The 19,317-nt window shown below is 43.6% G+C and overlaps 2 protein-coding genes across 5 annotated transcripts in view; one reads left to right on the top strand and one right to left on the bottom strand.

Moving 5' to 3' along the window:
- The window catches only part of LOC119179026 (fatty acid synthase), a 159,666-nt gene that overhangs the window by 86,796 nt on the left and 53,553 nt on the right, over window positions 1–19,317 (top strand). For 3 of the 4 annotated variants that reach the window (XR_012885043.1, XM_075869602.1, XM_075869601.1), the window contains exons 16-21: window positions 495–1,719; window positions 2,808–2,956; window positions 4,092–4,307; window positions 6,108–6,437; window positions 8,854–8,973; window positions 10,399–10,754. Coding sequence is in view for 2 of the 4 variants with exons in the window: in XM_075869602.1 (XP_075725717.1) it covers window positions 495–1,719; window positions 2,808–2,956; window positions 4,092–4,307; window positions 6,108–6,437; window positions 8,854–8,973; window positions 10,399–10,754 (2,396 nt within the window). In the remaining 2 variants the exon portion in view is untranslated. The remainder of the gene's footprint in view (window positions 1–494; window positions 1,720–2,807; window positions 2,957–4,091; window positions 4,308–6,107; window positions 6,438–8,853; window positions 8,974–10,398; window positions 10,755–19,317) is intronic. The other variant, XR_012885044.1, reaches the window with a different exon arrangement.
- Window positions 15,458–17,332, bottom strand: LOC142767602 (uncharacterized). The gene is made up of 4 exons (XM_075869603.1): window positions 16,979–17,332; window positions 16,725–16,884; window positions 15,867–15,995; window positions 15,458–15,582 (listed from the first exon to the last, which is right to left on the bottom strand). The coding sequence occupies exons 1-4, from the start codon at window positions 17,180–17,182 to the stop codon at window positions 15,533–15,535; spliced, it is 543 nt and encodes a 180-aa protein (XP_075725718.1). The 5' UTR covers window positions 17,183–17,332; the 3' UTR covers window positions 15,458–15,532.

The raw sequence follows: 19,317 nt of genomic DNA, 5'->3' as shown, positions 1-19,317 counted from the left end.
TGTGCTCGTGATTGTGTGCACCTTTCTTCTCTCTCTCCTATCTTTTTTTCTCCCCTTGAACCCTTCATAGCGCAGGGTAGCAAACCGTACGTGCGTCTGGGTAACCTCCCTGACTTTCCTTGCGTCTTTATTTCTCTCTCTCTTTTAAATGTTCGAAGAGAACTCTATAAGCCAGAACTCCCACCAAATAATTAGTAGGGACACAATGTAGTCAACTTTTGTAGAGTACAAGAACAACTAAATATTACGCGGTAAATAGTGCTATCTACTACTTCTGAGACCAATAATAAAAATGAATTTATTCACCAATAACGTGAACTTGGCAATGAAACATTTCGTAGATTATGATAACAAAGCAGCTGAACAAAAATTTTTCGCAGTGTATGTCTGTTTACATAAGAACTGGAAACGATTAAAAATATAGCAGAACATTTTGTTTTTGCAAAGTATGTCCCATTACACCTCCTTCTCCCCCTCCCCTTGTATGTGTACAGGTCTCCACCTAATCTACGACTCCTACCTCAACTTACGCCGTGCTGGTGGCGTTGAAGTACAGGGCACAAAAATGTACACAATGCCACGGCGGCGTGTAGCCCACATCCCAATAATAGAAGAACACCGCTTTGTCCCGTATATGGATGATGAAATAGCCCGTCATCGTCGACAAGAACTTTTACATGAATATGCTGGCGTATGCAACTGTATCAGCCGAGGCTTGCAGAAGTTCAGCGTGGAAGAAACAAGCCATTTCGAGGCCACCTTGAACAGTTCTGTGGAAGTGACAGAAAAACTCCTCATCCACTATGTAGAGAACATAGAGCATAATCAAAGCCTACTACAGTTCCTGATTGCAATGCAGAAAGAGGCATTTGATCCTGCAACACTGGCTTCAACACTGCAATCGGCATTGCTGTCCAACGCCAATTCCCTCGAAGAAGATATACTGAGCACTGCACTCCTAGAGGAAGACCCCCTACGAGATGTCATTCATGTAGTTGTTGAAAATACAAGCTCCAATAAGCTATCTGTGCTCGAGATCGCGAGTGACAAGAGTGTAGCACCCATGCGTCCTCGGGTATCTGCACTGCTCTCCATGTACAATGTGTGCCTCAACACAGAGTACGCGGTGTCAAGCGTGAACTCCGTCAGCCTCGCGTCGCAACAAGTGCCCGAAAACAAGCCGCAGGTCTCAGGGGGATGTTCTTTGGCCTCGGGAGAAAAACAACTCGGGGCTGATTTAGTGGTAGCTTTCTGCAGCATGTTGAATTCTTCTGGTGATCTGAATGATTTGGCAGGAGCGATGGCCTCGCATTGCAAAGAACACGGCTTCGTTCTCCTATCTCATCGGACCACTCTAACTGCAGCTGAAATCTTGTTGTCTCAAATGAGTGGGGTCCCTTTTCGAATTTACACTGAGGAGGCAATGACTGCAGTGTTCAGTGGTCGCGGGTTTCGGATGGTTGTCCTCAAGTCGAACAACTTCTCAACACTCTTGCTGTTCAGGAAAGTTACCATAGCTGTCGATGTCACCAAGCAGGCAGTTATCAGTGTACAAAATGGGCAGTTTGATTGGGTTGAGTCTTTGAAGCAAAAAGCAGCAGAACATGACACGAAGCCCACAGGAGATAATATATGGCTACTCGCTGAAGACGCCGGTACAAGTGGCATCCTTGGTTTAACCAACTGCCTTCGGAAGGAGAACATTGGTGGTCGCATTCGGTGCGTATTTATCTCAGCGGGTTGCTTTGTTCCTTTTACATAGATGTGCAGGATGTGAAGGCTGTGAAGTCTGTGAAAATGTGCAGGCCGCGATGTGAATTCGTTTCTGAAATTTATTCTTCGACCAGCTGTCATGTAAAGAGTTCAACATACCATCTGATAGGCTAGGTTTAAATAAAAAATGACATATATAAGAGACTTCACCGTAGCAATGCATCATAGAAACTTTTTAGGTAGCGATCACTGCAAGGAAAACTGAAAGTCGTCTCTATAGACTACGTATAGAGAAGGCTGCTTTAAAAAAAATTGTTGCAACGCAGAGAGAGCTTCTGGGGCTGCTATTACACTTTGTCGTTGCTTGAAAGTATGCTTTTATTTCGACATATGCACTTTCGCGCTGCAGTTGTAGGAAAGCGCTGTTTTTCACTTGGTCAAGAGTTACAACCACAGTGACATCAGCTGGATCCTTGACGGTAATGCAAGACTTAACCCCTCTACTAAGTGCGCGCTTGAATGGGCCATTACGCCATGGCGTACGCGCTGTGCATCACTGGATATCAGATACTTAGAGAGACTACTCCTTGAGGTTCATATATATTGCAGTACCATGTGTTTAGCCTAACGTATTTTAGCTTCCTTCTGATCGAAACATGTGGTTTAGTAACCTACCTTACCTTTTCCACGGTAGCGAGGGATAATTATGTGATAATACCTACGCAACAGGTGTACTACTGTAGAACGAATGTTTCGGCGCATCTTTGGTCTAAGGTTAGTTCAGTTACACACCACGAAGTAGTTTGGCTTTTGACAATTCTAACTGTTATGCGTTTCCCAACAGCTGTAAGGCTTGCACATCAGTAATTGCTTCATTATTTGCAACATGATAGCAAAGCTGACGGACTGCCAAATGGAGTGTATACTCACGAGTTGAGGTGCACTTAAAAACATAAAGCTGAACACGCATCGCCACATTGTTTCACTGCGTGCTAGCTGACAATGTGCATTGTTCATCACGGCATCTTCAGTTAAATAACAGAAAGGGTAATGATATCTCATATGTCCTGACTTCTAACTTGCATTTCACACAGCTGTGTATTTGATGCCAATTCGAAAGGTTTCAACAGCGTAGCCAACTTCAGCCTAACCAACCGAGCCTATAAAGACATAGTAGAAAAAGACCTGGTCATGAACGTCCACCAGAATGGCCATTGGGGATCCTACCAGCACCGCGCCGTCAGTGAGTGTCCAACTTTGTATCTTCATCTGTTTCAATTTGTTACGGCGTGTTTGGCGCTCTGATTATCGAAATGCGTTCTCATATTCTCCTTAGGACTTACTAAAACATTCGCTTTTCGCTTCTAAAGAAAGAGTTATATGCCTACGCTGTTTTTTATAATAGCTAGAAGTTACTGTTCCACATAAGCACAACGAGCGCGTGTAAGCCTCACCAAAGCCTCTAAATTGCTGTCTGCCACCACAAACTTAAGAAACCCGTGCTTTGAAATGTTTTCTAAAATTTTCAACAAAAAACCCGTACACTTATTGTCACTCGCGTTGGTGGGATAAATTAAGAACATTAATGGCCAAGTAATAATAGCGATTGGTGACGTTCACTGAAGCTATTCCATTAGGCGGCCTAGGTTAGCAGATAAACTCAATCCAGAGTTTTCCTTTTAAAGAACTTTTAAATAAAATTGCTTTTTTTCAACCTGATCAATAGTGTGCAATCTTAGGTACTATAGTGAATAGGTGTAGAGAACGAGCAGTAACATTCGCATTACTAGCATCATACTCGTCATTTGTTGCCACAGGTAGCACATAGACGTCTGCAACGCCTTTGCTCCTCGCTATCTGAATGAATTCATGACGTATGGAACTAATTGCTGGTTTGATCAGCACTCTTATGGGGCAGGTGGAAGAACACCTGCCCAAATTTCACCATTACACCAAGTCAGTAACTGCAGTGTACGAGCAAGTAGATAAAAAGCGAAGCTACCAGCTGAGGGCTTATAACAGATATATACGCCAGAGCAAGCAGAGTTATTTGTCCTTTGATAGAAACTGACCACGATTTGCGTCAACACAGAAATTTGATGTGTAAAGATAGATATTACTATACAGAAAAATTAGGTTCATTTAGGCCCCTTTTACAACCAAGATACCTTGCTTTTCTGTCATGCATTTTTGTTGTAAATAGGCATTTATTTTGTACTGGTCGAGCATGTCCGAAACAAGCAATACAAAAAAAGTGCCCACTTCTACTACGTTTGCACAAAATACTGTGTTTGTATCATACTTTGTTATGGTTGTTTACATACATGTCCGCGCCACAAACCTATCACTATATGCACTCGTAATTATTCAATTTGCAGATGCCAAGGCGAAGATAAAAACACAGTTCGCGTACCTAGAAGTCGAGACTCGCGGAGACCTGTCGAGTCTACAGTGGTACGAGTCGCCAACGGCCTATCTCTCACCTTGTGATAAAATTGGCCGAGAGGATCTCTACGTCGACGTTTATTACAGTGCTATCAACTTCCGGGATATCATGCTTGCTACAGGAAAAGTGAACTTGGACACTGCGCGTGGTGAGTATATTTTTCTTTAACTTGCCCGAGCTATTCGCACTTGAGCGGAGATAACTCGCCGCTTAGAACAGATTCTTGCAAGGTAATGGTTCGCTTATATAGGGCAGTTCCCATAACCACAAAACATTTATGTTGTAAGGTGGAAGCCTTACATTCTTCATCAAATGCTAAAATAGACTGTCAGCGTCAGCGGCATCAATGAGAGCCAAACGAAAAGCAATGACTGTGTGATGACGTCACCATATGACGTCATCGTGACCTCATCAGATGACATTGTCACTTAAGTACTGCATTCGTGATCGGCGGGCTGACCGTGTAGACTGTGGTAGACCAATGAAATGGAAGACTGATATCCTTCCACTGACGTTTCAACCAGAAGCCAGGAGCCCTTTTTTTGGCAGTGGCCTCTGCTGTAAGGATAGCCTGGTATTATAACTTCAAATCTAAGCCGAGCGGTTCTGTCTCATAACGCTCACGCAAAAAAAATGAGACAAGCCACACATACCTCAAATATAAGATGGCTTCACAAACAAATTCTGTAACGTTCTATCTGGTCATTAAAGGAAGGCCAGTGAAGCGAATATATGTGTGCTTTTCGTAATTAAAAGGGAAATATTATAGGCCTAGACCTTTGCTGGCCTCTTCTCGTCAAGCCTACTGGCAAGCGGTCAATAGTGACCACCGTATACCACTGATGTGCTGCGCCTAGTCAACCTCTGTGAGTATTGGGACAGCTGCGAAAGTTCCTGACTTCGTTCTTCACATCAAATTTCTGCAATATAAGGCTCCTGGTGTACTGCTTAGTGACCATAGGAGGATTTTCTTGTCAGAATAGTTAAATTCAATTCTGCGCTAATTTATTTAGGTGGTCCTTAGTATGTCTTTTTGTACTTAAAGTTTAAGCAGCTATAGAATAAAAGTTAGTTCCGGACATATCTGACACAACTGCACTGGACACACTAGAGCGGTATTGATTAAATTCCGTCATATTATTGAGGTCGCACCAGGGATTCTTATCTATGCAAGTTGTCGCCTGTGTGTCTGGCTTCACTTGTCTCCTGGTCATTTGTGGCAGTAGAATCTTTTAGCAGGTTACGTAAATACAGTACGCAAATGCGCTATTGTATCGCGGTACCGCTTCGACTTTCCAAGTCGTTTACCACTTGCCAGTGAATTCAAAATCTTGATGGGAACCGACAGATGGAAACAACATAGTGGGGTAATCGTAAGATGAACAGTGGAAGTGCCTCAAACTAGGTGGCCGACGTTTCAATAGGAGGACCTATTTTTTTCAAAGGCGCTGTTTCATCCTTGTCGTGTAGTTTCAAAGGGTTTATTGGTGAGTTCAACTTATGGTGGTGGCGCGTGTCCCTGTTGATGATCGCCGTCTGAAAAACAAAATACTATAAAGCAGAAAAGTGCAGTCCTCTGCATTATAGCATTCCGCCTAGAAGACTTCCAAAAAGTCTAAGGCAAATCTTCTTCATAACTTCAATGAATGGGTTTAGTACACGTAGTTGGACATTTTTATTTCTTCACATATGAGTGTTGAAATTACAATAACACTCCTTTTATAACTTTTGCTTATTGTTTGTTGAAACTGCTTAGAATGAAAATGCTTGCAGATTTGTTTTTTGCCTCTCTTCTGCATGATTCGCTAATCAAAAAGGAAAGCATAAATATGACATTCCGCATAAGTCTGTTACAAGTTCTTTTTTTCTAAACTGTGGAATACAAATGGACCATGTGGGCTTTCAAGCAAAATAGCTACGCTCAAGTTATTGTAAAATATTCGCCTAGGTGACAATGTCACAGGAGACGCCTTCCTCGGCATGGAGTATTCTGGCCGCGACAGGAACGGACGACGTGTCATGGGAGGTGTCAAAGGCCAGTCCATAGCGAGTTTCGTCGTTGCTGATCCGGATATGATGTGGGAAATTCCTGCAGCCTGGACCATGGAACAGGCTGCCACTGTCCCCGTGGCATACTCGACTGCGTATTACGCACTAATTGTACGAGGAGCTATGAAGCCGGCAGAGTCAGTCCTCATACACAGTGGTAGTGGAGGCGTCGGACAGGCTGCAATCGCAATTGCTCTTTCCATGGGCTGCACAGTATTCACCACTGTAGGTGAGTTGAATATGCAAAAATCAGTGAGATTTGCTACAGTGCTCTTAAATGTGCTGCTTTTTAAAGTAACAGAATACATTCTCCCTAATGAACAAGGGGTAGATGGTTCATCCTCTATCAACATACAACCTTTCTGAGCAGTGCTTAAGAATATGCTACGTGATTTGTGGCCTTGGGTGGTTTAACAGAGTGCAGAAGGTAGTAGTTTATACGTTTTGAGGTCTGCTTATCTACTATAAGAGCGTTAAAGTACTACCGGGTTTCAAGAGCTTTTTTGAAGTTCTTTCTAAATATAAATGGTACATGAGAGAGGTTTTTCAAAAAGTTACTGTACCTTGCATTGAAGGCACAATGCTAAAAGAACACCAACGATGATAACCTAGCTAACCCTGGTTATTGCTGCATCGCTAATTATTATCATTTTCTGTTTCTTTATTTTCCCGTCTCAATTTTTTTATGTTTGGGTTTCTGTGTGGGAATTCGTTCGTTGCTCTCTATCTATTCATTTCTCGTTCAAGCTTTCTTTCTTCTTATTTCTTGCTTTTTTATCTATTTTTTTCGTTGGTCTCTTTTTCGTGCTTCTTATTTCTCTATTTTTTATGCTGCGCTTTTTGTTTCACTGCACCACACCGTCAGTATCCTTTCTTACCTTCTTGCTATACTATATTGTCGAATGCTATGAGATGTTCGGCTAACGTATCTGTATAGGAGAGGGAATAGGACAATAGCCGACTGATTGAAATGCTTGCTTTCAGAACGTGGGTACGCGGGTTTGAGTCCCGTTTCAAGAAGACACTTCGGCCCCTTGAAAATCTCTCGTGCTTTCTCTTGTTCGCTGTAGTTGCTCAGCCATCAGAGTCATAGCCTCTTTCTCTTTTATGAATTGTCTTCATCTCATTTTTTCCAGCGTTTTGGTCATTCTATTTCCCCGTCATTATTTTTAAGCTATGATTTACACTCTTGCATTCGGTTTTTTTTTCCTCAGCCTCACATGCTATCTCTTCACCTTCACTTCTCTTTCCTACACATTTGCTCTACTATATTATGTAACGACACCGAGAATCACAGAGCCAACACGGTCGCCATTCCTGCTTATTTCAGTTCTCCCTCTTCCTCCACCTCGAAGGACTAAACACTGCTCTCTTCTTTTCATAGCTCTTGTTTTGTTCATAGCTCTTGAATAAACGGCTGCTGTAGACTTTTCGATGGTTAAAAACAGAGGTAAAGATAATGAGTGCAAGAACGAAAGAAGGATAAAAGGAAAGGAAACAAAAAAATGGCAGGATATCCACGGAGTGAGTGATGGAGAGTGGGGTGAAGCATTCGTCCGTCCATGCGTCCGTCTGTGTGACCGTCCATGCATCTGTTCGTGCGCCCGTCCCTGCATTCGTTCATGCATCCGCCCCTGCGTCGGTTGATGCGTCCATCCATGCATCTGTCTGTGTGCCCGTTCGTCCATCTATTCAACACTCCAAGTCCCACCATCTGGCAACTTTTTATTATATATTCCCCATATAGAAGCACCGCCATTCAGTGGACATTCCAAGGACTAAACGAGAGGTGGCACACGCACACTTTCTTACGGCTTGCGCTTCGGGTCTACTTCCAACCTTCAACCACCTTGAGTTCATGGTATATACTAGTTCACTGCATTCATGGCACTGCGGCCCAATGCTCGCTTAACCTTTCTAAAACCAAGGAGGTTACGCCCAGCGAGTATAACGAAGCAACCTTTTTCTGTCAGATATTGCTCAATGTACATGCCAGTGGCTGCTAATGTGAAATGAGAGGCAGGAGGATTCAGCTTTTCATTTCTTACGGCTTGCACTTCGTATCTGCTTCCATCCTTTAACCACCTCGAATTCATTCATGGTATATTCTAGTTGATTGTATTCATGGCCCTGCGTCTCAACACTCGCTAAACCTTTCTAAAACTAAGGAGGTTACACCCAGCGAGTATAATGTAGCAACCCTTTCTTGTCCGATAGTGCTCAATGTACATGCCAATGGCTGCTAATGGGGATCGCAACGTGCGCGTTGACTAAAAGCCGAAAGCCCATTAGCAGCCACTGGCATGTACATTGAGCACTATTTTTTATTGGTAAGCAACGCCCAGAAGAAATCTCTCACCTGCACCACCTTGGAGGTCAAATGTTATACCTATTTCGGGTATGTGCCACTAATGGTTATGGACTACGAGGGATGCACAAGCCACGCCATAAAGAACTTCGCCCCTAAAACGAAAGAGAAGCCAAGAAGGCTGGCCAGCTCAGCACTTCTTTCGGACTGGGTTCCACAGGTGTGAAGCTGCCTTGATTTTTCATTCAATGCTTGTGCAAGTTTCCGTAAAAGAATACCACTGGTGGGCTTAGTACAAGGAGTGTTATTTATACGATACTTTTTTTCTGCCTCGCAGGGTCTCAAGACAAGAGAGAATTTCTCCGAAAGCGGTTTCCAACATTGCAAAACAGACACATTTCAAATACCCGAGACCTGTCGTTCGAACAACACGTTATGCGTGAAACTGAAGGCCGGGGTGAGCTCGTCTGTTTTTGTAGTCAAGCGACACAAGCAATTCGTGGTGACTGCTGCAGAATGGTAGTGCTGACAAGGATATACGTTTGGATATTGGAGCCTAAATATTTGCCATAATTTGCATATAGACGTGGTATTCTGATCGATTACCTTAATTATGGCCGTACACAACTTTCATACACTGCTAGCATACCGAACATTTCACAGGTGGGCAATTGGATACATTATAGGGTAATGCTTCATGTACCTCTAGATATCGCATATTCTCTCTACTAAGTGTGGTGGAACAGTCTTTTGTGCAGGAACATTTCTATCTCCACTCGAAGAGTAAAATAAGCTGAACATACGGGGTACTTCACCGATACACTTGGAACACAAGAGCTGACAGCAAATAACTACATAAATAATGAATAAAAAACAACGCAGGCTGCTGCACACAATGCTCATTTACCGCTGGTATCTTGCCGTCTGCAGAAAGACTCAAGACTAGGTGCAGGAATAGAGAGAGCACCCTTTTGCGGCTTGCACGTCTGGTGAAGCCACAACCGCGCCGATCGCTATAACGGAATTACTTTCAGTATTTTGCTTTCGAAAACTTTCCGCTACCACATTACACAGAGTATTCTCCAGCTTAGAGAACATGCGTTCATTTGTATACTTTTCTGATAGTTTTCGCTCAGGATCTCAATGTCTTGCTCTACAATAAATGTCTGATATTGGAAAGCAGCGGAGCTAAGCAGGCACAAGCAAATGCTTTTTAAGCATGCTCCTCAAGTTAATAAAATGTACTCCAGATGATGAAAATGAATTTTTAATGTTTAAATTTTGGATTCCGGCTGATAATATGCCAATTTTATGGAGTTAAAAGCAAGAGTTTAATGGTACGCTGCCTTACAATCTTCATCCTTTGCATCATCAAGTGCTTAATGCCTGCAAATTGGTGGGCAATATGCACTCTATGAATCATTCTCAAACGAACAAGGCACCACGTTTTTAATGATAACACACCCATACTGTTCCAAACAACTTTTTTCGGGAGCGTTTACTAGTCTAGTCTGTGGGATAACAACCGTTTTTTTCTCAATACCTTGTCTGTTTTTGTTTGCTTTTTTTCAATTTTAGACATCGCTTCAGTCCTTAGTTGGATTTCATATCTAAATACTTGCCACCACAACAAACCAGGTATTTGGTATTGAGTATGCGATAAATACTAGGTATACGTTTCATACTAAGCAATGGTTATTCCATCAGGACCTCCTTTTGGCTTGTTTTCAAAGATTCCACAATGTAAATATTGTGAATTTGCTCCTATTATCACCTTATCGTTTAGCCAACTTGTTATTTAAAAAATCTATCATGTGTATCTGCAACAATGCGAACGTAACAAGATCCTTATCTCTACCTTTTATTCAACCCGCTGTTTCAGGAGTGGATCTGGTGCTGAATTCTTTGGCCGGCGATAAGTTGCTGGCCAGCGTTCGCTGCTTGGCAACGCGCGGTCGCTTTTTGGAGATCGGCAAGTTCGACCTGTTCGAGGACAAAAATCTTGGAATGTCGTTGTTTCTCCAGGACGTGAGCTTCCACGGAGTGATGTTGGACAGCTTGTTGAATCATGATCCGAGTTCTGTTGCATTGAAGCGCCACCTCAAATCGCTTATTCTCGAGGGAATCGACAAGGGAGTGGTCAAACCTTTGATGCCCTACACGTTCACCCGAGAGGAGGCCGAAAAAGCGTTCCGTTTTGCGGCTGCAGTTAAACACACTGGAAAAGTTCTGATCGAGGTGAGTCATGCTAGAAGCAGTGAGGTGTTACATGCCTAATAATGGTTTGGTCAAGGGGCTACTGTACTCTTTCAGTGGAAAGACAATTGTCTCTGAAGACACTCGCCTTCATTGATAATTGTCGTTCATTTCATTGATACTTTACGGGCTAACTATTGAGCTATGCTAATCGAACAGCCTCGTGATAAACTAAGAACAAGTGCTTACTGAACCAATCAGCCATAAAGAAATGTGGCGACACACCGCACCGCTTCAAGTAAACTGCATTTGTGAGACATCTGCACAAGATAACGTTATATGCGACGTTTATGCGACCCAAGACAGTAGCTGTCATAGATATTGTAGTGCTCCTACTTAAAAGAACGGAACAGCATTATAGCTTCAGTATGAAACTGGCGTCCATCTTAGTGTGCTTTATTCCTAACTTCATCCTTCTCTTCTTCCCTGCCCCCCCCCCCCCGCTCTTGTGCTTCTTCTTCTCCTGTCCTAAGGCTCATACTGCTTCATCTTTCCCGGTTTCTTTTGATTACCCCTTCTGGTGTAATATTTGAAGACATTTCCAATGGACCGTTTGCAATGATCTGCAGCGTGGCTTTCCTGTAATGTTTGCTTTTCAACCAACAACTCTCGTTCACAGACTGCTTTGCTCACTCATTGTGTTGCAGTCGCGTGCTCCGTGCCATCGCTGGAATTCAGAGAGGTGACATTTTGTTCTACTCCCATGCTCACGTGTCTTCGCTGCACAATGAGCGAGAAAAGCAGCCTGTGAATGAGTTTTTGGTTTGAAAACAAGCCTTACAGGAAAGCCGACTTGCAGATAATTGCAAACTGTCCATTGAAGCGCATTCAACTTATCTGCGTTCACCAGAATTACTGGTGATCTGCGTTCACCAGTAATTCTGTTCTGGGTGACTGTCTTGGTCACATAGTAAGGACCGTAAAATTTGGCACTGTCATCTTTTATGCCTTTCTTCACTATTACGAGGTCGGTGAATTGAATGGCTGGCATGGCTGCTCGCTGCCTCTCGTCGAAATTCTTTTTCATTCGTTTTCGGTATCTCACATCCTGTGATTTTTCTTGCCTCTCCTCGACGATCTTGGTGTTTCCCAAGAGTCCGAACTCGAGGTATGCCTGCAGAATAGGGGTTTCTCGTGAAGAAGCGTACTGTGGACTGCACCCCGATCCACTTGCATAGGATCGATTATGATGTTTCACGGCGGCTACCAAAGAACATTTCCATTTAGCAGAAAAAATATCGTACATCTTGATGTAGTGTTTCACGTCCCGTATGGCACGTTCTGCCAACCCATTCGCTGCGGGATGGTATGAAGCACAGAACTTGATCGATATATTGTGATCCCGAGCCCATCTTGCTAGCTTTTCGCTCTTGAACCCAGGGCCGTTATTGCATACGATTGACCGTGTAGTCTTTAATATTTACCTTTCGAGGAGAGTTATGACCCTATTTGCATCTTATTTTCCTGATCGTTTTGCGACCATCCTCGTGCATTCATCTATGGCCAGAAGAAAAGCTTGAGTTCCCTTGACTCTTTCCCGTTTCTTATTTAGTTCAGCGAAATCCAGGTGAACTACTCCGAAAGCACGTTCGAGTGACAAGGTAGTATCATAGCGTCCGTAGGCTATTTATACTTGACTTTGTGTACTTGACATGCATTGCTGGAACGAACGTACTGAGTGACGGCTTTCTTCATGTGAGGCTATGTAAATATCTTGATCAATTTGTTGTATGTACGCCAAAATCCGTCGTGTGCCCCAGATTCTGGGCTATCGTGGTACAAATAAAGGACTGTGGAAACAAGTGTTGGTGCGACTTGATACCGACCTTCAGTGAAAACCCGTTGTTCAGAGCCTTCGCACAGCTTCACCTCGTTGATTTCTTCGGATTATTACGTGTTGCTTTGTACCATCAACCTTGATAGAGCATCTGCATATGTCTCCTTTCTTGCTACGGCCTCGACTAGAACCACATCCTCGCAGTATACGTCGATCTTTAATTCCTTTATATCTGGTCTTGATAGCAAAAGTCGTATGTCGCCCCCTCTACCACCAACGATTTGCTCTCTATTTTCTGACCCTGGAACTGGATGTTTACAAAGACCCACTGATTATGTAATGTGAATTTTCCATCATAGCTTTGTATCTGTAGGACTCTCCCACTATGCATGCGATGGTCATCCACCATCTTAGCATTTATAATAGACACAGATGCACCACTGTGTAGAAAACAAGCCATCACCGGCTTGTTTTCTACATTGAGGGGAGTGTGAAGTAGGCTAGAGCAACTTGAATAACCAGTCTCATTTAGAGTCACTGGGTGGGACTGATCACCCTCATTTATTATATATTTTGTCGAATCTTCCTGAGCTTCAGTGTCGATAATATTTATTCGGCCTGTCGGAGTGCGTCAAGTCAATTTACCCGTGCTACTTGCGAGGTGACTCAGTTCTCGCTGATAGCAACTTGACCAGTCCGCTTTACTTCGACTGAAAGAGCAGCTTGAATTAGCGGTTGTGCTAGCTTTTGATGTTGATGATAAATACTGAATACACTCCAGGAGGTCATCTAAAGTTTTGGGTGACCGTAATTTCACCTTCTTGAAGACTTCTGTGTGTAATCCATGCGTTATTAAGGCTACTACGGCCGTAGATAGAAGCAAAGGCTCGGCTGGCTTTAAAAGACGGTGTTTTACGATGAAGCACTCGACAAGGAAGCTTTGCTTAGACTTGAAATTAAGTGTTGTACTCCATCTATGTACTGGATTGCGTACGAATGCGGCCAAAAGTTTCTTCTTCCACTGACTGCAAGAGTCACCACTGTCTTCCTGAAGCATATTTCATACCACATGAGCGCAAAACCTCTCAAGTAAACACGCATGTTAGTGATTTTATTCTCATCAGAGAGCCACCTCTTTTTCCAGCGGCATATTCGTAGAACTCAAGCCAACTTTGTGGACTTGAAGATATACCGCGAAAGGCATCAGGCTCTACGAATTTAGGCAGTGGTTTCTCAGCATTTAGAGAGCTTATAAGGGTTGTCATTATTTGGTTCGGTTGCACAATCTGTTCATGTTGCAGCTGGAGAGCTTTCGAAACGAGGCTCACTTCTTCCGTTGAAGACTGTTATCCTGAGTCTCTTCTACGCGCTGGTTCAAGAACTCGGTTGTAGAAGGTCCCCGCACGCAAGTTTACTTTTGGAGCACCTTTCCGTCGTAGTTCAGTAGGGCCCACGGCTGCCTTTGCCACAATTAGGTTCACGAGTTCTTCTGAGCAGAGCTCACCAGGTAGGTCCACCAGTGCTTCTTCTTAAACTTGGTACTTCGAAAAGGTAATCTCGTCCGCGGAGGTCTCGTCAACGAAGAATGTCACCCACATGTTGGCTTCGATGGCCGGCTGTGCCAAAATAATGTAGTATTCCTACTTAAAAGAACGGAACAGCATTGTAGCTTCAATATGGAACTGGCGTTCATCTTAATATGCTTTATTCTTAACTTCATCCTTCTCTTCTTCCCTGCCCCCCAGGCTCTCGTGCTTTTTCTTCTCCTATCCCAAGGCTGATACCGCTTCAAACATAACTGCTGCCATATCAGATAATTCAGGCGCTTAAAAGCTGCGTGAGACGCCTTTTGGCCTAAAAGACGCCGGATAAGTTCGTTGGAAAATAATATTTTTGATTTCTGATGTCCAAAACTACTGTGCCATCTTGTCTCCTTCAGGCAGTCCGAGCGTTTGTGTTTTTATTATTCTCTGAAAAAGAATGTTCGGGAGAGGGTGGGTATGGATACCCAATACACACAATATTATTCGCCTGTTACTTTAGGCTCACAGGCAGTGGTGCCGCATCTATTAAAGTCGGCGTTAAATAGCTTCATTAGTGGTTGTCACATTTCTTCACAAAACTTCTCCTGATTTCATAGACATTCACACTTCAATAATGCTACAGTCCATCGGGCACAGCCGCGTACTGTCTCAGATTGTCGAAATTTTGGGGCTGCATTTGATGCGGGCCAGACAGCGGATTTCTGAGGCGAACGTGCATACATTGGCAGACCAATTGAAAGGCCGGAAGAAGATTACAGCCACCAAAGTTTATGTCGAGAACAGATGAAACGCACGAGTCCCGCTCTTCGCGGTCCGACGTCAATACGAAAGCGCTCTGAGCTTGAGTGCGCTGCTCTGAAATAACCAGCCGAACGTGATGAGCATCGCGAAAGAGCCTTGCAATGCTTGAAAAAGACAACTCGAGTGTACCACAGCTGTTATACCTCTCTATGTTATTCTCTAGTGGCATGTAGCGGCTTATCGTCCCAGCGATTACCAACACCCAGACAACGCTCCGACAACCTGAGGTTGTCCTGAGGATGACCTACACCGTACGAAAGTATGACCTGAGGAAGCCCTCAAATGAACCTCAAGTGGTCCTAAACCAGTCCGTTTGTCCGGCCTCAGATCGTCCTCAGGGCATCCAGAAAAGAGCACATTATGATGAGTCTAGTACTTTTTGAGGACGAAGCATACAAGACCTAGGCACTCATCAGACCTTACGAAAAGTTGCTCTAATTCTTCTTTTGGAGCGCTGAAATGACAACTGATCAATCAAAAGTGCCTGAACATGCACACTCTTTAAAGCACTGCCTGTGAGGTTTCAGTAACAATTTCTTCAAGTATAGCAATAAAAACAGCAATGCACAGAAAACATGTTTATTTTCAGGAATGAAACTTGGCAGTTTTCACTAGATGAGACTTCTTGCCCTGTGCCTTCAGAGGTCTTCATCCGATGGGCTTGACAACGCGACACTTTGAAGACATTCTGTAGTAATAGAAAGCAGCATATCTTGAAGCACAAGTGAATTTAGAGTATCAATAAGAATATTAAGACAATAACAGCATGCCAGATTTGAAAGCATAAAATGAAAATTATATTACCATAATGTGCAGGTACGAACTAGCCATTATATAATGGTGAAAATGATTTATATAGTTCATGCTTGCATACACATCAAAATTCGAGTAAGGCAAGAAAATTATTTAAACTATAACAGCAAAAGTATCATATGTTATGATAGCTTCAACAGCACAGATAATAAAACTCACCCTCATGGTGAGTGCGAGAAGTTCTTAAGCGCTGCTTCTGGAGCTTTTCCCCAGCATGCCGAAGCCACACTTTAATCACACACTCGATGTCATTTTTTTTTGTTTCCGGAAAATTTCGCCTCACGGCCTCTGAAAAAGTACAAAGTTCATAAAACAGGAATTACACAAACATAATACATTAATATAATGCTACATAGGTTGTTTGAAGAAGTACCTCTAGTCAGCATGATCGACATTTTGATAGGTGGGCACATCATCATTAAAGGTCCTTGCCATCCTTCCCCATGTTAATTTCAAGAGTACTGACATTGACACTATGTGTTGCATTACAAGAAGAACACCACGAAGAAGACATCATTGTAACTTTTTTGAAACCTAGCATGCAAAGAATGATGAGGCGCCTTTGACGAAAATACGTCCATGTATGAAAATGTTGACCAGCTTGTCTTAGGTACTTATTCCTGTTTAGAGATCCTCAGTGATCACTATGAGCTTCCATCTGTTAGTTTTCATCTGTACATAAGATTTCCACTACAGTTAAGAATGCCTAGTAGTGCTACCTGATAATAACTTCTGCAAGTAGTGAATGCTTGCGTATGTGTGCCATGCAAGTATACTAGTGTGCTTGAAGAAGCTGCAGGGTTTCTTACTGACAACAGATATTTCATGCTAAAAATTTTCCACGTTTAAGCACATAATTTTAATTAGCAAGCATCCTAAAAAATTTAATGCTTTCATGAAAAGATTGTTCTTTTGCTATTGACTTCAAATGAAAGATAATGTGGATAACAGACTTAGAAATGTCTGTACTCAAACACGGCTCTTGCAGCACATGGTGTTGTGAAACAAATTACTCACTGCAAATGACATCTGTGACACCTAGATCCACAAACTTCCTTTTGCCTTTTTGGCCTGCCCAGCTGAACTGCACAGCAACCTCAAGGCTTAGCAGAAGCTCCAGCATCCTCCTGGCTGCTGCCCCAAAAGTTGAGCCACCAAGGCCAGCAAGCTGCTGTATCTGTAAAGTTTTGAGGTCATTATTTTTTTTAGAAGAGTAGCTTAATGCAGTGACTAGAAAAAAAAATTATAGAAAAATATAATGAATGACGTACAAGCTTTAGCTTAATGTTGCCATCAGCAGCAAGTCTCCCCTCAAGACTTAGAAATTGGTCAATATCCTTGACCGGTGTCAAAACCACATCATCATTTGTCTCATCTTGAAGCCTCACTGTTGTGTTGAAAAGGTGCTGCTGCATGGCATCAACCTGTCGTCCCAGCTGCTCTAGCCTCATCAGGATAGTTTGCGAAATTCGCATGAGTTGACGCACGTATTCTGTAAAGACGTGTTCATGAAGTAATAGCGCTGAATTGCAACATATAAAATGGCAAAAGCTGAGATAACATTGAAAATGAGAAGTGCTACTAAACACAGCAAAACAAGCACACAGTTGTTTATGGCTTCTCTGCACAATCTTGCAGCACTCGCTGTAGGCCTGCACTGAGGCCGAAATGATGGTATTTCCCGCCGGCCAGCTGCAACACTTCCAGGCACTTCTTGGGCGTCTGTAACAATGCCCTTGCAGTTGAAGGGAGCGCGCTGAAGCATTCGTGGGACTGTAGTACTCTCAAGAGCGATGTAACTGAAGTGTGCGATGCGCGAGATTGTAAGGCCCACGCTTGCAGTCTCTCACGAAAGGCCAGCAAGCTGTCCACACTGCCGCGTTCACAAACTTGCTCTTCGTTACTCCCAGTCGGTGCCAATTCGAAAGAATCCCTCTGCCTCACCTGCGAGGTCGCCGAAGTCGAAGCCGCAGCGCTGCTGTCATGGAAGGCACGCCGTTCGAAGTCTGTGTGATCGTGAGGCACAGAAACACTGCAGCCGCTGGGGTAGCACGCGTCGCCAGAAATCAAAACGTGTCCTTGGGGCACATCCGTTTCTGGAACGATCGAGGAGTGTGCCGAAGGCCGTTCTCTGTCATGAACACAAAGGCGACGATGGCCGTCTTCGAGGTCGACCGCACAAGCCTCGGAGGGCAAGTCGCTCTCTCTTTCGGCGTTGCGGGAATCTCGGTCAACGTACCGCGTGTCATTTATGACATCGGCCTCACTGTCAATAAGCTGAAAACTAGCATTGACGCGCCGATTAATTTCACGCCGAAATTTGCGATCCGCGCTCTCAGCCATCTTGAACAGCACAGAGCACAGTAGAATGGTGGCTAGACCAAAGAACACCCACCACCAGAACACGTTGTTAGGCTAGTCAGTTGGTTTGTACATACATACATGAATAAGCAGTAAAGATATACAGCGCGAGGCTGAAAATCAACTGTCCTCTCTTTTTTTATTTATTTACCTTTGCGGCTTACAACTTCAATATGAAAATTTAACAGAAGACACTCACCTGGCATGCTTACGATTCTTTGAGGGCTTCTGCGAGAAGCTTCCTCTATGGCGAGAAGTGTTGTATTGGAATGTTGACTCGACCAATGACTCGACTTGACTTACTGCAGGCCCATAATGATGATGATGATAGTTGCGTCACTTTAAAATGGGTAAACAGTGTCGTAGACATCCAGATTTAAAAGCACCTTGACTGCGCATGGTGACCGCATTAAGGTACTGCTTTTTTTTTGTTAGCACCACCACAACTTCAGTCGCCCATTCGTTTTCCCACAGCGTTCTAGTTCCAATGCTGCTCTATTCACGATAACCTAGGCCAGCCCAGTCGTCAGCATGGTCAGTTGTCGTCTGCTCGATGGGACCGTGCGGCATTGCAACACTGGACACTCGAGAATAACGTGCTCGCTATTCACAGTTTTCACGCCTGCATTCATTTTGGAGCCGACACCGTTTATACTCGCACCAAACTTGGTCTGCCGCACGTGCGTTCATTGGGGAAACGGGTCAGACCACACTAGTCAGTGCGATATAATTCCGTATGCACGTCGGCGGTAGATCACGACCAACGAAAACGTGCAGGCAGAAAGTTTGGCCTACGATCACTTACAAAGTAAATAAATAAATAATAAATAAAAGAACACGTCTTTCTCGTGTTGGCTTGAAGTGCTTCCTCGTGTAACTATCTCATTTTAATGATCGAGAAGTACTTTACTATTATGACTCGAAAGTAGGCATACGAAATCCCGTGGACTTATTCGTTAACAGCCAGAAAATTAACCAAACACGAATTGCGAAAGCTGCATGCACCTACGAAACATGCATATCCTCAAAACGTCCTCGAGCAGACGATATCAGGACAATTCTTCGTCCTTAAAAAGGTCTCAAAGGGGCATTTTGGGGATAATCCTGCAAGTGTCGACTAGAGGACCAAATGAGGACGTCCTGAAACTGCCGAGGACGTTTGTACCATATGAGGACGACCTCAGGTCGTCGAGTGTTGTCTGGGCACTCACGGGACTGTACTCATCGAGCCAGTCTTCCACGTCTTCCC

The sequence above is a fragment of the Rhipicephalus microplus genome, chromosome 7 (assembly GCF_043290135.1).
Source record: "Rhipicephalus microplus isolate Deutch F79 chromosome 7, USDA_Rmic, whole genome shotgun sequence".
Taxonomy (NCBI): domain Eukaryota; kingdom Metazoa; phylum Arthropoda; class Arachnida; order Ixodida; family Ixodidae; genus Rhipicephalus; species Rhipicephalus microplus.
The sequence above is the reverse complement of the archived record's forward strand: the minus strand, read 5'-3'. Positions and strand labels throughout refer to the sequence as shown.